Consider the following 20,055-nt stretch of genomic DNA (forward strand, 5'->3'; position numbering starts at 1 on the left):
ACTTATCCATTCAGTTCTTTTGACTGGTCATAACATATGTACAAACATATAACATATGTGTAGAAGTTAAACAAAACACTAACATTATCCAAATTTATTTTGTGTGTTTAAATGCCACATGTGGAAAAAGTTATGGACATCACATGACATCCCTCGGTGATTTAAGTTCAAAGCGTATGTATACGTTCAATTCAAAGTGAGTAATACAGAGGTGTATAGAGGTATACAGAGGTATATGATGTCACATTTCTCCATGTGTGAAAATGTTGCACGGCGCAAATCCGTGAACCAATGTTCTAAAGTGAAGTAAACTTCGACGGATTTCCCCTGCTCAGGGAGTGGGGAGCAATGAACACTGTGTAGGGACCATGTCAGTCGCAGTGGAGCTCACTTCTAATGAGCTGATTATCTGAATCAGGTGTGCTAACAAAGAGAGACATGCAAAACATGCAGACCTTTGGGGAGTGAGGACTGGAATTCAGAACCGCTTCCTTAGACTTTAAGTCAGTGTGAGAAAAAGAGGTGAAAAGTTGTCTGAATATAGAGTGTCGTACCTGAGCCTCGCTGGAGACACTGCTTCCAATGTCAGATGGCTGTGACAGCACTGAAGAGGCAGGGGCGAGATGCTGTCCCTCTCCTCCAGATGATGTGGACGGCTCAGCCAGTGATGCTGGGGACTGAGGCAGAGGCAAAGATGAGGGGCTGTTTCTGAGGCAGGGGTCATCCTCATACAGCACTGGAACTGTGATGTCCTCCATGCTCTCTTCCTCAAACCCCTCATCTAGCAGGTCATGATCATCAACCTCCTCCACCAGCCGGTCTTCCTCCTCTGGGTTCTGGAGCACTGGAGTCAGTGTTTTGCCAGTCTGGCTGTAAAGGTACTCGATTTCTAGCAATTCACCTACAATAATAAAATAATAAAAAAAGAAAAAAAGTGTTCTTAATAATTGATCAAGTACATCAGAGGCTAAATAGATAACTTAATAGAATATTGCCAAAGGAATAATTAAATGTCTTACCTGTATATGCTCCAGGAGGGCGATAGCGCTCATCCCAGGGCTTCGCAAAGACTGTTCGGCTAAGCCAGTCCACAGCCTCGCTCATGGCACTGCCATATGTCCGAATGGAGGACGCCCGTTTTATGGCGTCTTCCATTCGGTCATCATTCCAACGCATCAAGCCCTCAAGGAGATAAGCCTGAAAATGCGCATCGCTGGCACTGGTTCCTAAATGTTAAATAATATAAAAAAATATATAAAAAATGGTTTTATATGTCACATATGTGCAATATATGTACTACACATAAGGTGCTCTGAAGTAACTTGTATACTACATTTAATAGAGTTTTGTAACTAAATTAAAAATGATTGTCACTTATTCCTGTATTACTAGTGACTTGTTAGTAAAGACAGCTTTGTCAATGCTTATGACATTAAAAAGTATAATGTAGAGTGTGACATTTATTAATGCGGCATTACTTTAAAGTGATGGAAGCAGTTACAGTGCTTATATTTTCTACAGAAAAATGAATAATCCATATGCATGTAATACCTGGAATAAAACGGTTCAGGTGGAAGTGTAATGACTCCAAGGAGGTAGAGCCACGAGCACACCTGTAGCAGCACAGCTCCACGCCGCCTTTCTTCAGTGTCCCTGTCTTCATGTACAGCGGAAAGTCCTCTGGGTCTTGGATACACTGGACGTGCTTGCGCTGTTCCTTCCATATCTGCTGGATCTGTTCGTGGTCCAGCAGAGGAACTCCCAGGGTGTCCTTCCCATCCGCACTGTCAAACTGATCAATCAGTGACCTAATCAATCTGGTGGTCTCCTCCACCCCCCTGGTCCTCCTCCGGCAGTGCAGTGCCAACTCCCTCCGGGTAATGCGAGCACTGACCGCCTTTTCTGAGATGTGGCCAGTCTTCTTTGCCGCCAGGTCACCCTCTTTTGCGGAGCAAAGAGCAGCCACATCCTCTGGATCCCACTGAAAGATGCACGTGGACAGACGTGCCATGAAGATCCCGTAGAGCGGATGAGCCTCTGTCGTGACACCTGCAGCAAATCGCCGCATGAAGTGCCAGATGTCGAGGCGCACTACAAGCTCATCCCACTCCGAAAACATGATCTTCACCCGCGATTGGCCGTACTGACTGCAGCAGTCCCTGTCCACGTACATCACTTTTGGGGCTGCCTCTCCTGCCTCTCGGTATCGTTTCATCAGACCAGCTGCCATGGAGTCCAGTCCATGTCTCTCGGCAGCTGTCAGCACAGAGACAAGGAACTGGCCGTGTTCGTTTCCGAAATTTGTGCACCAGGCAGATGTTCCTGAAGCAGCACCTGCAAGTTTCTTTGTGACCTATTGGGAAAAATAAAAGGGTAAAAAAATGTGCGCTTTATGTATGCACATCACACACATATCCATATCTGGCAAATTTCTGGATATAAACAGGGCTTTGATACCTTTTTTGTCGAATCCATCTTGAGAACACAGCCAAAGACAGATGTTAATTTGGCCTAGAGCTCATGCAGTCGCCACAGAACATCCCTGGCATACACGGCTAACAGCCATTTAGGTTTAGGCAGAGCAAGTAAAAGTGGAGGATCAGCAAACACAGGAGGCTGCACAAGGGAGGACCTTGTGAATGGTTCGCAGGCAGTCAGGTACTGCAAAGCCCCTTTCACACTGCCATTCCGGCAAATACAGGGGTAAAGTGTTCCTGTAATTGTTCCCTGGTCGCTAGATTTGGCACTTTCACACTGCCAGTGATGACCCGGTATATGTGTGTGCTTTCACATACAGCCCTTGAAGATCCCGTAACGACACGTGACATCAGCGCGTGACGTGTAATGCACGAGTCGACAACGCTTGGCACGTTATACTTTAACTGAAGCAGGCGAACGATCTCGGCGTCAGCGCGGAAAGTGAGGAACTAACTGATCTCTGCTTCATTACAGTTTGCACATACACTGTAAAAAATGACTGATGCAAAAAGTTGTACAAATGAGGAAATACATGTTGGCTCAACATAATGGTTGTGTCAAAAAAGAAAAATATGTTTGGTCAATGATAGCATGATTTCCATGAAAGTACTACAAAATGTTCATCAAGAGAAAATAAATAATTGTGTTGAGAGAACTTTTAACGTTGCACAAAAAATATTATGTTGGCCGAGCAAGAGGGAACAGCGTCAAACGTCTGAGCATGCGCAAAGGAGTTCTACCAGGTGCAGGCAGCAGGCTGGAGTTTCCCCCACCACGAGTCACGACATTGCACTGGTGAGTACTTTGTGCTGCAAGTTAATGAGCAAATTTAGGTTAAGAATATATCGATTGTCTATCAACAAAGTTTGAAATAGCTTTATTGTGAGTACCTACAGTGATTAGCAGTGCTGGAAAATAACATGTTTAACACATAAAGCTTAGCATTCCTTTCCAACTGGCATGTGATTTAAAGTCGACCCTAACGGTTAAGCATGACATGTTCCCGTTTAATATTTTTAATGGTCAATATTTTCAAATTCCATTTACATTTTGGCTTATGATATGTATGATAATTGACTGTAACAGACAGCTAGTCTTGACAACTTGTGCTTTTGCTATACAGAGCGACTGATAATTTAGGCTAACGTTAGTTCTAACAGTTAGTTGGCATTCAAAGCATGTGTGCCTTCATGTTAGCAGCTAGTACTTTGCACAAAGCTTCCTTTTGCAAGAACGAAAAAACATTTCAGTCCGATAAAAATAAATAAATAAATAAAAATTTGTGCTAACACGCAAATGAATAGCTGCTAATGTTATCAGATTTGTAAGTTGTTTAACGTTATCAGTTTGCCAACATGTTTCCGTTTACTATTTTTAATGGTCAATATTTTCAAATTCCATTTGCATTTTGGCTTATTATATATTTGATAATTGACTGTAACAGACAGTTAGTATTGACAACTTATGCTTTTGCTATCACAGAGTGACTGATAATTTAGGCTAGGAAATAATTTGCTTTGCTTTTAATTGTTTGCTTCTGAATCTTTCATTACCCACAGGTTTGCATCTACCGTATTGGGGTAACCGTGAAGTTAGCCATTCCTGACAGCGCTGGACAATCACACCCAGGGGTTGCTAAAGATGTACAGAACCAAAGCAAGACAGGGAAGGTGAAACAACTTGGATGAACTTCTGGAACAACTGGATGCCCAGGTATGTTAATCATTTCTTTGTATAAAATATAACAGTGTTAAACAGTGTAACATAATTTTCTGATACCTGTGTAAGAGAAGAAACTGCCAACAGGTCACTGCTCCACAAAAACTCAACATTTTAATTTCAAGGTCTCTGGCAGTTGAGTTGATACTTTGTCTTGTGACATTTATCCAATGTGTATTATGTGAGCAATAGAATTACATCATATGATCAGAATTTGTCAAAAATGTTCCATGTATACTTGATGTTGATGATCTACAATACAAGTTCAAATCCCGCAAATACATAATATAATGTATGCGTTCAGAGATGATGGCTTATTTTTTTGCTTGTGGGATGTCACATGTATTGTTTACTTTATCTTATTTACATGGAGTGTACATGGAAACTCGGTGAGATTTTGATTATGGTGCTAATTTATTGTTTCAATTGGTATGGATAACAAAATAGGCAAAGCAGTCAACTTCCCTGTTTATGACCTTGAGATCAACATGTATGCATTAGAGAGAAATATTTTGGTGTAGTATTAAGCTGTTTTTCTCCTATCATAGCTCCGTTTGACCAGCACCTACATACTGTGCAAAATTGACTAATTTCACCATTGGTTAATCTTGATCAGCCTCATGAAAGTCACCTGACGCACTTTTGGTCAATATGACTGAACAAAAAACAGCCAACGAGCACACAGCATGTTTGAGATCTATTTTAGGACTGTTAGAAAACCACTCTCAGTATCTAACCTAAGTAGACTCTGGGAATGTTATTCCAACAGTCTTAAAGGGATACCCCACTGACATTCTTCTAAATATCTTCCTTTCTGCTCAGCAGAAGAAAGAAATTCATAAAGGTTTGAAACAACATGAGGGTGAGTATATGATGACAGAACTTTCATTTTTCAGTGGAGTATCTCTTTAAGGGACTGCGGACTTGCTGCATTTGTTAGCTGATTATCCCCCGCAGATTGTAATCTTAATGTATTTCAGGTAACTATTTCATGAAGTTGAAATGATGCCCAATGGTGAAAAGAGTAGGTGATCCTAAACTTTTGGTAGAGTATATGTGTAACCCCTTTGTTAATTAAGTGACTTAATAATGTCTTATTGATGGTTTTTTTGGCAGACCACAGATCTAACTACTTATAGAAGGTCTTCTGTTCTTCGTGGTCTTCCACTGTACTTGAGAGAGCCAGCTTCAATTTCAAAGACTATTAAGGTAATTAATTTGAATATCTTTATTATGGTCTTACTGTTTGTGATGCAGTAGTGATTGCATAAGACATTATGCTTTCAGTCTGACACTAAAAATAATTTATTTTGTTTCACAGGATACTGAGGCACTGGGGCCACACACAAAGGCCATGAAAATGGGGATCCTGGAAGTGACTGACAGTTCTACCAACTCAGGACCATATCCCACAGTGGTCGATGTGGCTGTAGTACTGGAGGAGGAAGCTGTCATGGACAATCTGGGAGACTTCACAAATGCCCTCATGATGCTTGTTTTGGCACTGGTTGAATACTTGTGTAATATTTTACTTGAGCCTAACAGGCAAGTTCATATGTATTTAAATAAATACATAAAATCTTCTTTATCAAAGCACAGTGTGTAATTTATTTGAAATAATGAAAAATAGACTATTTTGACAAAGATTAAATATTTAATACAACAATTTATTTCAATTTGAGTCTGCTTGCTGGCCCAACAAGCTATGTTTAGTCAACAGAAAATATTTAATTGACACAACGTTCTATTTCAAGTTCCGTCTACATGCAGGGGTAGTCAGCACAACACAAAAAAGTTGGTTTCAGCAACTTAAATTGGGCCAACTAAAAATTTTAGGTGCAACGGGTCACTAGAAATTTTTATGTTGGAGAGGCATATTTTTTTTTACAGTGTATGTTTTAGTCGCAAATGTTGATCTTCCTTCAAAACAGCCGGTAAAAGAGTCGCGCGATAACGCGCGTCATCACTTCGATACGGAATTAGATCTGGCTTTTGTTCACACAGCGCTCGTTCCGGATCAATTACCGCAATGTTACTAGGTCCCCGACCCGGGTTCAATTCGGTAATCAATTCCGGGACATGGTTGCTTTCACACAGAAGGCGACCAGGCAATGTTATGGGAATATTGCGGGTCCGACGTGCAGTGTGAAAGGGGCTCAAGACACGCTGTGTCCATGCCTCACTGTGCTGTTCCATCAGCTTCCTGTAAAGCTGAGTCACACTGTTGCCCAATGTCCTCTCCCTCATCATCCTCAGCACCCGGTTGTCACATGAGTATCTAAGGAAACAACAGTATAATCATGCAAATGCTTTAGTTGGTAAAAAATAACCCATATAAAAGCACCTAATAATGAATGATTGTCATTATGAATTACCTGTATGTCAGCGAAGCTGGAAACTGACTGCCGTGGCCCATATCCAGCTGTCCTAGGATGTCCTCGGACCAGGCAGGATATTTCTTTTTGCAGCGTTTGCACTCCAGATACTCAGTGGCAAGGTCATACCACCCGTCCATGTCCAAGACCTTACGCACGGTACGGTAAATTCCTGCCACAGTTAGTCTGTGCTTACCACAGTCTGGGCGAACACAGATGAGAGGAAATAACCACATCTTCAGCGGCATCCATAAGAAAAGGGGCCGACAGAAGAAGAGGTCAGGTGAGGCAGGGGGCTGAGTGTTTATTAAAGGGGGGGTGAAATGCTCGTTTTCACTCAATATCATGTTAATCTTGAGTACCTATAGAGTAGTACTGCATCCTTCATAACTCCAAAAAGTATTTAGTTTTATTATATTCATAAGAGAAAGATAGTCTGTACCGTTTTTCCCGGAAAAACACGAGCGCCTGGAGGTGTGACGTGTGGGCGGAGCTAAAGAATCACGAGCGCCAGTTGCGTTGAGAGCGTTTGGAAGCTGTGACAGCTGAAACTGAACGAGAGCAGCAGCAGCAACGACTCGCTCCGAGCGGGGCTCGAACCCGGGTCTCCGATGGGAGGCGGAGCACTAACAAGGAGGCAGAGATATTTTAAGCAGTTTAACTCACCGCCTGTGGTTCCAACACACAATCGTGACCCTTTTTAGTTGGGATTGCATCATCCTTAAGAAATAAACGATACGCAAATCCGTCGTCAAACTGGGCTTTGTTTGTAAAACAAGCATTTTAGAAATGGAGGGAACAAACACAAACACTTGCACAACTCCGTTGATGCTCTGTAAAAATAAACTCCATCCACTGGTCCCTTAATGCTGTTTTTTCTTTGGTAATCTGTGCAGGGTTGTCTTGCCCTGGCAACCAAAAAACACTCCTTTTGTGACATTTTGCGACGCTCTCGCTCTGATCAGTTATTGTCTGTGCACAGCCTCTCTCTGCTCTGCTATACGGGAGCGCGCTGAAACTTGTGACAACCGGAAGGAGTATTTTTGGAACAGAAATACTCCTTCAAACGTACAACTTAATTTTTGAAACTTTGTCCATGTTTAGCATGGGAAATCCAACTCTTTAACAGTGTAAAAAACTCAGTATGCATGAAATAGCATTTCACCCCCCCCTTTAAAGGGGGCTGAGGAGGATACCACCAAAGTTTCAGCTGGGACACTAGTTCTGGCTTGCCGGTTCGTGGGTTGGCCTTAAACAGTGTGTTCCGGATCCACTCAAGCTGGTGGCTGGTGATGTGAAGGAGCAGGTGCCTTGGCAGTTTCCACTGATGGAGATGGAGCAGCACAGTCCTCTGAGTGAATAGTAAAAAAAAAACAATAAGGATGACTGTTGCATTCGATAGTAATATCCCATAAATGCAGCGCACAAACAGCCTGCAAAGCACAATTTTTGGACAAGTATTCATAATTATTATGTTATATTTAGGAACGAGAGTGAAGAAAGTGCTACTAGTGTTAAGGAAGCACATAACCCAGCATACACTTTATTAATTTAAGGAGAATGGAATCAGTGCAGCTCACTGAGAATGAGGATCAGATGGAATGGAGGAAGGAAAATGTGGTGTGATGAATTAAGTGTAAAGCAACGAAGCCCACGGACATGAAGCATACACACAGATAGAGTAAGGAAAAACTGTTCCTCTAATGAATCTCCACCATCCTGTCTGCTCAGGGGGAGATGAAGAGTGTGTGAGAAGAGCAAGCGGTGTGAAAAAGTTATCTAGTGATTATCTAACAACGGGTAAGTTCGGAAATGCAAATAAATACACTGACACCTTTGGACATCCTTACGGTTTTGCAGAAGTGCACTCAAAGAAAGCATCCCGCTTGAGGCATGACATGACATAATTCTGTATTGTAAACAAAAAATATTTTAAAAATGTTGATTATTTTCCCCCAAGAAATAACGCTTCTCATTGTTTTTACAAAACATTCTTGTAATATTTGCATTAGTGTCATATGCCACACCTGTATTTAGCTGTGCTTCACATTGTGATGCAGCAAATACCAGCTCCTCATCGTCATCTTCAGCAGTGGGAACGGACTTGCCTGGAGCACAAATGTTAAAACTATCATTGTGAACAATACACAGAGACAAACATATGTAAGATGGTGCTTACTTACCAGTAGCGAAAAGCTGTATCGGGGTCAAATGTTTGGCTGGGGGTTCTGTTGCTGGAGGAGGTAAAGTGGACTGCAATAATGGATCTGGAAACGGCAAGTTGACAAGTTTGCCCTAATGATAAATTAATATATGAAGAAATGCTGTAAGCAAAATTCTATATTCACACTCCTACTCACAGGGTTTAACTGGTGACGTGGGTTTTTTCGCCAGCTGTGAAGGAGACAAATTTTTGCCACGCGCCAACAGCGCTTTCACAGTTGCGGTCTTCTGTACACCAGTTTGGATAGGTGCAGGTGGAGGTGCAGTGGTTGCAGAAGCACTGGAGGTTGCAGCGTGAGGTGCAGGCTGACGTACGCTGGTGCCCACAGCAGAAGCCCGTCTTTTCAGGACATATGTCTTGAAAATGGCCATGTTGGTTTTGGGCCTGGCATCTGCTTTAATGAGGTACCTGATGAGGGCTTGAGCCTCCTTGCTCTGGTCCTCATAAACATCTTTCATTGAGCGGCCCTGGAAGTCACCAAACTCCACCATCAAGCAGCCCTGGTCTCCAGTTGCCCGGGATTCTGCCTGCATTTCCTGCTTCCTCTGATACTTTTCCACTTCTTCTGCCATCTCTCTAATTTGAGAAGTGTACTGTAGGAACAGTTGTTTATTTTGTGACATGGGTGTTGCCTGCGCTGTCTCACTGGAAATGCTGAGCACCAAATACACGGCATACCCCAGAGAGTTTTCCAGGAGCCATCTAAATATCTGGCTCTGGTACTTCCCAAACTGAAGTTTGCAGTGAGCCAGTACTAAAAACTGGTCACTGGGGTCTCCACCGTTCGTGCTGACAAAAGTACTGGCCTCTGACAGCACCTCCTTCTTAGGTTTGGCCCTTCCAGACTCCACATTTTCAAGGCGCTTCGCCTCCGCCGAAGGCGCCATGAGGAGTCGGCTCGATATTGCCGATTGGCGTTGAAAAGAGGGATATTCATACATTTTCTGAAATGAAAATCAGAAAAAGACTACTATCTTTTGCAATCTGGAAGACACCTGTATGTTAAGTGTGTAACAATTATTTAACAAGCTACGCATAAACTATATTACTGTGGTAACAAACATGGCCATGACATAAACTGTGCTGAAGATGAGTTTTCTACAAAGGCCAGGAATCCCTGACATATGAAATATGTAATGTCAATATGAAGTCTGAAATTTCCTTTTATTTTCAATGCTGTCATCTTAAACCATGACTACACACACCAGGCTATAAAATATTACATTAAAGGGAGGGTGAAATGCTAGTTTTCACTCAATATCCTGTTAATCTTGAGTACCTATAGAGTAGTACTGCATCCTTCATAACTCCAAAAAGTCTTTAGTTTTATTATATTCATAAGATAAAGATAGTCTGTACCGATTTTTCCCGGAAAAACACGACCGGCTGGAGGCGTGACGTGTGGGCGGAGCTAAAGAATCACGAGCGCCAGTAGGCTTTTGCGTTGAGAGCGTTTGGAAGCTGTGACACCGTGAGGACAAAACCATCATCCAAAACAAACCATGGCTAACAGTCAGATTCAGCCATTTATTTATGATCCAGAATCAGATCCCGAAGCTGAAACTGAACGAGAGCAGCAGCAGCTACGACTCGCTCCGAGCGGGGCTCGAACCCGGTTCTCCGGCATGGGAGGGGACACACTAACAAGGAGGCAGAGATATTTTAAGCAGTTTTACTCAACGCCTGCGGTTCCAACATACGATCGTGACCGTTTTTCGTTGGGATTGCATCATCCTTAAGAAATAAACGATACGCAAATCCGTCGTCAAACTGGGCCTTGTTTGTAAAACAAGCATCTTCGAAATGCAGGGAACAAACAAAAACACTTGCACAACTCGGTTGATGCTCTGTAAAAATAAACTCCATCCACTGGTCCCTTAATGCTGTTTTTTTTTTTTGGTAATCTGTGCAGGGTTGTCTTGCCCTGGCAACCAAAAGCACACTTCTTTTGTGACTTTTTGCGACGCTCTCGCTCTGATCAGTGAATCGCTCTGATCAGTGAAATGTCTGTGCTCAGCCTCTCAGTGCTCTGCTATACGGGAGCGCGCTCTTCCGGCAGACATGCCCTTAGGACCCATATAAGGAAATTCCGCTCCATCTAACGTCACACAGAGCCATACTCGAAAAAAACTTTCCGAAACTTGTGACAAACCGGAAGGAGTATTTTGGGAACAAAAATACTCTCTTCAAACGTACAACTTAGTTTTTGAAACTTTGTCCATGTTTAGCATGGGAAATCCAACTCTTTAACAGTATAAAAAACTCAGTATGCATGAAATAGCATTTCACCCCCCCTTTAAATATACTTAAAATGTGGTCATCTTACCCCAGGGTTACACCAGGTGCTTTTACTTCTTAAAATCTCCATTTTTCAGTGTTTTTTACTTTCTGGTCTACCCAAATTAAAATGAGCACTATTCCCATATACTTTGGCTCATATGGATACATTTGGCCTTTTTTGTTTGTTTTTAGTTAAGACTCTCAATGTTTTATTTATAAAAAAGTCATTATTATTACATTATTTTAGAAAATATCAATTTATTTCTTGGTAAATGCATTTTTCCATATCTCCACAACAATTTGGTAACGATTTTTACAATCAAAATGTGTGGGTGTTATTATGTGTTATAACCAAACATAAATGTAAATAGTTTAATCATTATTTTCATTCATAGGGCCCAGAAACCATGACTTCTTAGACAATACACACATCATTGTTGACAGTAGCATAGCTTAATTAGCTGACGGTCGATAAATTTAACTTATCTGATCATTTATCATGTGAAAAGTTACAGGTTCACAGGTACTGAAGAAAGCATTAACTGTACATGCTAGCTAGCTATACTGACACGATTCATTTTCCAAAAATACACACTGTATATAAACAAATAATGACCAGTTTTCAATGAATGAAGTAATAGCCTTACCTTTAACAAAGATGACAATAACAACGACCAGCGATTGGTCAAAAGGAGGCCACAGGAGAGAAACGCGATTGGAGGAAAGTAAGCAATGGAAGAGAAACGCGATTGATCAGAAGTAAGCCCCGGAAGAGAAACGCGATTGATCAAAAGTAAGCCACAGGCGAAACGCTATTGGTCCAAAGTAAGCCACAGGCGAAACGCGATTGGTCAAAAGTAAGCCACAGGCGAAACGCGATTGGCTCATGTGGGCTTACTTTGGGCTTACTTCGGCTCAGTCGGTGGAAAGCAGTAGGTGCAAGCGAGAGGTAGCGGGATCGATGTCCGCATTCTCCAAGTTGGCTCCTGCCCTTTTACTCACACATCCCTAAATCAGTGGTTTTCAATCCTGTCCTGTACGCATCCCTGCCCTGCACATTTTGCATTTCACCTCATCCAACACACCTGTTTCAAATCATCAGCTCTTTAGTAGAGACTGCAAGACCTGATTTGGGTGTGTCTAATACGGGAGACATACAAAATGCCTGAATAAGGTCTTGCGGTCTCTATTAATGAGCTGATGATTTGAAACAGGTGTGTTAGATGAGGGAAACATTCAAAATGTTCAGGGCAGGGGTGCCTCCAGGACAGGTTTGAAAACCACTGATTTAGGGAGCTCTGCGTAAAATGGCACTGTTTTGCAACTAATTTGCACAGGACCATGTCTGAAATACTTTTTGGCAGCTGTGAGCCCCAAAAAAGCTAACGTGGGAGTGTCGCAGCATTGCTGCTCTTTAGGGCAATGGTTTTCAAACCTTTTCCTGGAGGCACCCCTGTCCTGAACATTTTGAATGTTTCCCTCATCTAACACACCTGTTTCAAATCATCAGCTCATTAATAGAGACCGCAAGACCTTATTCGGGTGTGTCTAATAAGGCAGACAATCAAAATGTGCAGGGCAGGGGTGCCTCCAGGACAGGTTTGAGAACCACTACCCTAAAGAGACTGACTGAGCACCGATGCAATGCTGCCACAGTCTCTACGTTAACTAATTTTTTGGACTCAAACCTGCCAAAAGTATTTCAGACACGGTTCTGCGCAAATTGGTTGCAAAACAGGTCCCACCGAGATTTGAACTCAGATCACTGGATTCAGAGTCCAGAGTGCTAACCATTACACCATGGAACCAGAACAGCTGCTGCTCACAGGGCCACAAAGGCTGTGACCAGTGCCAAACTAGTGCTGTTTTTATCTTTTCCTGCGGCAAGAAAGCACACAGGTTCCACCGAGATTCGAACTAAGCCCAGAGTGCTGACCATTACACCATGGAACCAGAACTGCTTGGTTTGTGGCCAACTGGGAAACAAATAGTTCTGCGGAAGTGGGGAAGCAGTTTAACCGAAAAGTTGGAACCCAGTGATTTTTGGTCACTGGCCTGCCTCAAAAACGGAAAAGAGTGGGAGATTTTGCCGAAACCCGGGATCGAACCAGGGACCTTTAGATCTTCAGTCTAACGCTCTCCCAACTCCGCCAAAGCTGAAATCCCAAATCACCAAATCCCAGCATACCCCTTGGCCGCCCCGTCATCGAGGGCAGTGAAGGCGGAGGAAGAACCAGAACGGTTTCGGGCAGTTAAAGGTGCCTTCCATAAACTAGTTACTCCTGGTGCCCTTCCCGGAAGAAAGGAACCAGAGGGGGTTGCTGGCGATCCGCATGAGCAGCCCCCAGGAACCAATCATCCAGCCTCGAGCGCTCGGGACAGGGTGGAGGATTCCACTCAAGCCCGATGCTCTCCGCTGCCCGGGAAAGCACGGCCGTCAGCTCGGGATCGGACTCGGACAAAGCTGACACTCCAGAGGGAGGCAACGCAGCCGAACCCTCATTTCCTGAGGACTCAAGCCCGCCTTGTGATGCGGCGATCGACATACGGTCCTCTTCGCGAGCCCCGAATGAGATGTCAGGAGTCTGAGAGGGTCCAGCAAACTCATCCGGGAACTCAACCGGCTGCGGCGTATGTGAGGGGGGTGTGGCCCGAGGAGGTTCGCTCGTCGGGAACCCCACTCGGTAACCCTCAGATCACCCTGGCCACCAGCCGAAGTAGCCCTCTTACGAGAAGAAGAGCTAGAACAGGATGTGGCAGAGGGGACTCTATACCTTTTAAGGTAATCGAGTCTCGATCACAACGCCGAGATGGTCATGTCCCCGCAATGAGAACATGAGCCATCCACGAACGCAGTCTCAGGGTGCTGGAAGCCCAGACACGTGACACAGCGGTCGTGACCATCACGAGGAGCAATATATCGACCGCACCCAGAAACACACGGGCGAAATGACATCTTTAAAAAGACGCAAATCGGCCCGTATCTCTTTTGTGAGAGAAATTGTCTCTTTTAGAGGAGTTGAAGCACTCAGGGGAACGCGGGAGCTGTCGCAGGAAACCCAGACGAACCGCTGAATCGCGCCGTCACACCAACACCAGCTCTTGCTTGTAAACACTCTGGTGATTGCAGCAAGCGATGTGCTCGGTTCCGAAGTGAAAGCTTGAATGCGAGTTGCTCGCGTTGCTCCTCATATACCCGCTTTGCGGGGCGGAGCTCAGGATGCAAATTCCGCAGACCAAGGTACTTTGTGTACTATTGGCTCGTTTTGTACCACTCGAAGGTGATTGGGCTCTCGGGCGAGATCCAAACGTGACCGACTGAAAGGGAACTGTGTGTGTTGCAGTGTTGGTAACTGGGAAGCACAGTTTTTGAGCGCATGGCAGATTAGACGGTAAGGTGGATTCTAGTTGTATGCGGTCCATAAGGTACTGCTTTGTGTGTACATGTGAATAAGGAGAGGCCACAAGAAGTTTGAGATCATGTTTAATGGAGCTCAAGTAATAAAGAAAGACATTTGTTATGCATCTACATCTGTCTACATGGACTCTGTTTGTATGTGTTCTACACTTGCTTAATCCTATTATCAACAGCAACGGCATTGGAAAGCTATATATAAATATATGAAATAAAAACATGCGCAATTATACCAAAATCACTTTTTAAAAACTAAAACAAATTGTTTGGACTACAACAAGCATTTTCCGGGATTTGTGATATCACAAATATTGACGAATGGGATGAGAATTGGTTGAGCTGCACTAGAGAAGGCAACGAGTATGATATATACGTAGTTGACCATGAAGTCTGTAAGAGAAAAAAAATAACTCCTTATATTCAGGTGTGTAGAACTATAAGGCACTTTTTCCTTTACTGATAAAATGAGCCAAAAAAAGACATTTCACTCAGACTGAAAAAAACAGAATTATTATATCCTCATGAGAAATATTCAAAATTAGATCACTACAGTAATTGCAAAGTAAATACATGACCACTGGACAGCAAAATGCTTACTGGGTCAGAAGAAAAAAAACAGGTGGAGAAGAACAGAAACACGTAAACTGCAAAAGAATAAAGAATTAAAGTGAAGAATTATGTGTGACCAGTGTTGGGAACATTACTTTAAAAAAGTAATTAGTTATAGTTACTCACTACTTGTTCCAAAAAGTAACTGAGTTAGTAACTGAATTACTCTATAATAAAAGTAACTAGTTACCAGGGAAAGTAACTATTTGTGTTACTGTACAAAAAAAAAAAAGTTGCTACATGTCAGATTTTTTTTTTTTTTTGTTGCAGTTTTCACAAGTCTATTGAAATGAGTAGAACAGACAGGTACATAACTTTCAATATTTATTGCACGTCAACAGACCACAAGAGTTTTATCCTGCACTTCAAGTATTATCTTTGTAAGAAAAGTGTTTTTGGCCACTAGCTTTGTAGATGCGTGTCACACATTACATGTACACATTATGTAACTGTCAAAAGACATGTTTTTCAAAGATATGTGTATTATTTATGTTTGTTTAAACAGTCTAATCAATTTGAGTTCATTTATTGTTTAAAAGTAGAGAACGTGCTCCCTTAGAATGTTTAATGTCATGGGTTCTTTAAGAAAGAGTTAATATCGAAGTGTAACAGGTCATATGACCAGGTTGAGTTGAACGCGGGACCGCTGCATTATAGGTTGAAGAAACATGGATGCAGAGTAATGTTAATGGTATACAGAGCCTGGAAAAGAGTAACCTTTATCTGAATGGTCTAAGAAGGCGCACACGGTAATTCATCTTTAAATCTGTTGTATTTTCTGAATAATGTTGTTTTATATCAGTTTATGTAAACAATGTTATGTGTAAATAGTGATGTAATCAGATTCGGATTGTCGCATGTGCTCATTTGCGTATCAGTGGACATTTAGATGAGAGACTTGAAATGAACCAGACTAAATGCATATTTTGAACATTATATGCTTTATTTCTTGTAGTTTTCAAGGTGTCTGCTGGAAAGAGACAGAGACATAGAGACAAATAAACAGCAAAAAAGGACATCTGTATGAAGCGTGGCTCATTTCATTAGACCAGTGCAGCTACAGTGAAAACGTAACGCCAGCAACGCCGACAGCGCCAAATGTGGAACGGTACCCGTCGGATCTGAAGAGAAAGCAACATCGCGGCCGTGGGAGCATCGCGTACAGAAAAGACGTTGGAGAAAAAGAAGAATCACGATCGCGGAACCATCGCACGGTCAGAGATTGCGTCAGAGAAGAGACTTCCCCTTACACAGTTGTCACAGCCAAGGAAAGTACAGCGACGCGAACAGAGGGCGACATTCATCCGTCTAGACTACAGCCTTACAAGTATCCTTCCTACAGGCTTCAGAGTACAGTGTTTATTTCATCGTTGTTTGAAGCAGAAGAGTTCTGCTGTGCAGTTAACTGCAGGTTTGACGGTGCTACTTCTACATCTATATGGAAAAAAAAGGAAGAAAAGTAAAGTGTTAGAAATATATTGCTTTAATTGATTTATGCTTTAGCATTGACATTGTTGTGAATGGTGAGTAATTTGATTTGAGAGTAATAGTTAAGTAACCGTGTAATAAGGTGTTTTTGGTAAACATTTGCAATGTCAGTCTATGGAGAAAAATCACAATGTGGTGAATCAAGTGAGCAAATAGAGACCATTCAAGCAGAGTTGATTAGGTTAAATGAACAATTGAAATCTCAAAGTTGTAACGGATATGCAGATCATCGATTCATGTGTTTAATTCAGATTTTCCAAATGAAACCCATTTTGCACTAATTGCCTGGCCTGGCGCCAGCCTGGCTGGACTTAAATTAATTTACGATACCCGTGCAAGCCTCAAAGGAGAAATGAAAACCCCCAACCAAATTCCTGAAGACGAAGGAAACTTTTCTTAGAAGTTCCTTACTTTCATCATTTTATTAATAATATGTATTTTTAATATGTTTATGGATTTCATAAAATGGTTAATCCTTGTTATGTGAAGAGTATAAGTTGCTAGCATATACTTTAGGAAATGTCTCTCCATGTTTCTGCAACCCCCACCCCTGCAGGTCGTAAAACTTTATGACCACCCTGGACAACAGGACAGGAGAGAAGCCAAATCACTGGTTTCCTTTCCTTATGCATTCTAAACTTACCTTTTTGTTTTTAGGTTTTATAAATGTATTACGTATTCCTTTTTGGTACATTAGATGTTTCCCATATAAATTGGGACTATCTGCAATTTAGCAGTGTGTGTTAATCTTTAATGTGTGTAATTCTGCATTTGAATGTAACTTCATGTTTTGATCATTTATATATATATATACATATATATATATATATATATATATATATATATATATATATATATATATTATGTTTAGTATTGTTCTAATCGTCATGCTCTGACAGACCCATTTATCTAGAGCAAAGTAATGAAAAATGTATGTAATCTGAATTACAAACTTTCTAGAAATATCCCTGAGGAAATCTGACACGCCCTAGATCACCAGGGGGTTGTCTCCACAGAGACAAAGGAACTTTTTCCCGCTGCAGATCACGGACGTTCATTGGATGTTCCCTCGAAAAAGGGGCGTGAACCATTTCAAGCTATAAGAATCGACGAACAAGGTCCGCCCTCTCTTCCTCTCTTCTTCTCGTTCTTGGTCCTCGGACACGCTGCTCTCCTGTGCGACCAACGTTGCTTCCGCATAGCGCAAGCCCCCTCAGCACAGGGGCTGAGAGAAAAAGCCATTTTAATGGCTCCTTTGGAAGCTTTCGTTTTTGTTGTTTCTTTTCTTTTCTTTACTAAGTTTATTCAACTATTCGCCTCTCCACACAAGGAAGACGAATTCTGGAACATTGTTTGTTGAACCTTTCAAATACCGCGCGAGGACAGAACAAAGGACCACGTGCTACACGCTCACGCCAAGATCAAGCGCAGCGTGCACGCACGTCACATGGCCTCCAGGACCACGCACGCTGTTTTCAAAAGGAACAGCGCGCAAAGCTCACACGCTCGACGCCGATCTCATGCCACGCACACTGGGCCATGCAAGTATCAGTTTTCTATGGAGATTTAAATGCTGCTTTAAAGTGTTGCTATGATCTGATTGTTGTTGGCTTCCAAAAGTTACTGACTATGATTTCCATACCTGAGCTCCTTATGTGATCTCATTCTATTCTCTCTCTCTCTCTCTCTCTCTCTCTCTCTCTCTCTCTTTTATTTGGATTCCGTTATGTCTTGTATAAAGCTTACTGTTTGTAGTGTCGTACGCATATTTACTCTGTGTGATTTGTAGTTTGATGTATTACTAGTTGATTTATTAAAAACCCATATACTGACGATTGGCTTGGACTCCACCCCACTTACATTACGAGTCACTGAGATGTCTGATCTTTAGCTACAAGCTTTAAATTTAGAAACTAAATTTATCATAAGGATAGGATAATGTTTTCATGGCCAGAGAATATTTTTCCTTGAATTATAAGGCGTGATAACTTTATTGAAAATTGATAGGTCAACAGTGGTTTGCTGGAAAAACCACTGTTTGATTTGCAGTAATTTGCAGTAAGAGATATCACAATAATTGGTATGAAGAATGGAATATTGACATATTAATGAGTAAGTTACAGTGCCCTGTTATTATTTATTGGTATAGGCAATTGAGCTATTTTTCATAATCAATCAAATTTAATGTAACTGTCATCTGAGATATAAATTAATCATATTCCTGATTAATTATTCAAATTCCCTATATATCATTTGAGTTAATTATTCTGTAAAACTCATTGTTGTTATTTATGGTGGAGGAACGCGGCCATTTCAAACTTCGTTTTGTGAGCAATCAATCTGTGTATATGGTTTTTAATAATTTCTGCACGTGCGCTATGAAATTATGTAACGTTACTTGTGAGATAAGTCGCAAGACGCGAACTCACTCAACTGACTGAGGCAAAAAGATGGTCAGTCAGCGCGCTAGGTATTTGTAGAAACTTAACAGTATAGTCACTGTTATTTTTAATGAAAGTAAACTGCAGTATAATGTTAAAAGTATCCTGTTAAGAAAGACCAAAATCCTTTTACAGTGAGAACATTTTAATATGAATAATTAAAAGATAAAGAAATCTTTTATTAGTTGCAACATGTAAATCTGAACATGAGCGATGTTCCTCTGATTCAGTTAAAAAGGCCTTGCTTATTAAATATCGTTATTGAATTTGTGGTAAACCACATGATATTCAAAAAAATAAACGATAAAAACTCCTGGTCTAAAATTGGCTTAGCTACCCGATTTTTAAACCTAAAACATTTAAATCATAAGTGCTATTTGATAAATGTTTATTGGAGTCAACAGTGGGAAAATTCCTGTTTTTGTTACAATTGTGTTTTGGAAGTGAACGGATCCTTCCTTTACCCTATGTTTAATATAGCACCACAGAATCAAAACTTTCTGTTTGTTACTTGTGATTTTTGATGCAGAAAATCAGCCTGACAAACGATCAGATACTTTCTAAGTCATATTGAAATTGTAATTCCGCTATCTAAACACCAGAGGGAACGCGTGGGTTAGAAATTTCAGGGTACGCCCTGCTTTCTGATTCCAGCTTGCATGAGTGCAAAGCTGCCATCCTGTGGCCGTTTCAGATAATGCGCTCCGATTGCTAATTTATTATCCCCTGTGATGTATTTGAATTAGATGTCTAAATTCTCGATAATTATTTGCATTTACAGCTTTGCTCGTGCGAATATTATTATAGGGAAACAAAAGAATGTTCCCTGCCTTTGACTGTTTACATTTACTTTGAGTTTGGTTCAAACATGATTTGAATTAAAATGTAATTGTTAATAGTGGAAATCTAGATGTGTCAGGTCAACTACGGTTTGACCCACTTAGAAGGTAAGCCATCTAGTGGCAGTCTCCTGTTAAATCGACTAACAGACCTCTGTCTTTTCCATTCTGTTTTGAATTGCATGTC

The 20,055-nt window shown here is 41.6% G+C and overlaps 1 protein-coding gene, 1 long non-coding RNA gene and 1 other non-coding gene across 4 annotated transcripts; 1 reads left to right on the forward strand and 2 right to left on the reverse strand.

Annotated features, from left to right (window-relative positions):
- Positions 1-323: 323 nt before the first annotated feature.
- On the reverse strand, positions 324-2,525 carry LOC113120246 (uncharacterized). Its single transcript, XM_026290167.1, has 3 exons — positions 1,552-2,525; positions 1,020-1,226; positions 324-901 (listed from the first exon to the last, which is right to left on the reverse strand). Exons 1-3 carry the CDS (start codon positions 2,228-2,230, stop codon positions 372-374), a joined length of 1,416 nt encoding a protein of 471 aa, XP_026145952.1. The 5' UTR covers positions 2,231-2,525; the 3' UTR covers positions 324-371.
- A 440-nt stretch (positions 2,526-2,965) lies between these two features.
- On the forward strand, positions 2,966-5,790 carry LOC113119127 (uncharacterized). Of its 2 annotated transcripts, XR_003294422.1 has the most exons (6): positions 2,966-3,273; positions 4,038-4,191; positions 5,020-5,059; positions 5,178-5,221; positions 5,314-5,406; positions 5,519-5,790. It is a non-coding gene; the product is annotated as an uncharacterized LOC113119127 (long non-coding RNA). The 2 variants fall into 2 exon arrangements; XR_003294421.1 differs by lacking the exons at positions 5,020-5,059; positions 5,178-5,221.
- Positions 5,791-12,812: 7,022 nt separating this feature from the next.
- On the reverse strand, positions 12,813-12,884 carry trnaq-cug (transfer RNA glutamine (anticodon CUG)). Its single transcript has one exon. It is a non-coding gene; the product is annotated as a tRNA-Gln (tRNA).
- Between the last annotated feature and the right edge of the window lie 7,171 nt (positions 12,885-20,055).

This window comes from Carassius auratus, chromosome 19 (genome assembly GCF_003368295.1).
Source record: "Carassius auratus strain Wakin chromosome 19, ASM336829v1, whole genome shotgun sequence".
NCBI lineage: Eukaryota > Metazoa > Chordata > Actinopteri > Cypriniformes > Cyprinidae > Carassius > Carassius auratus.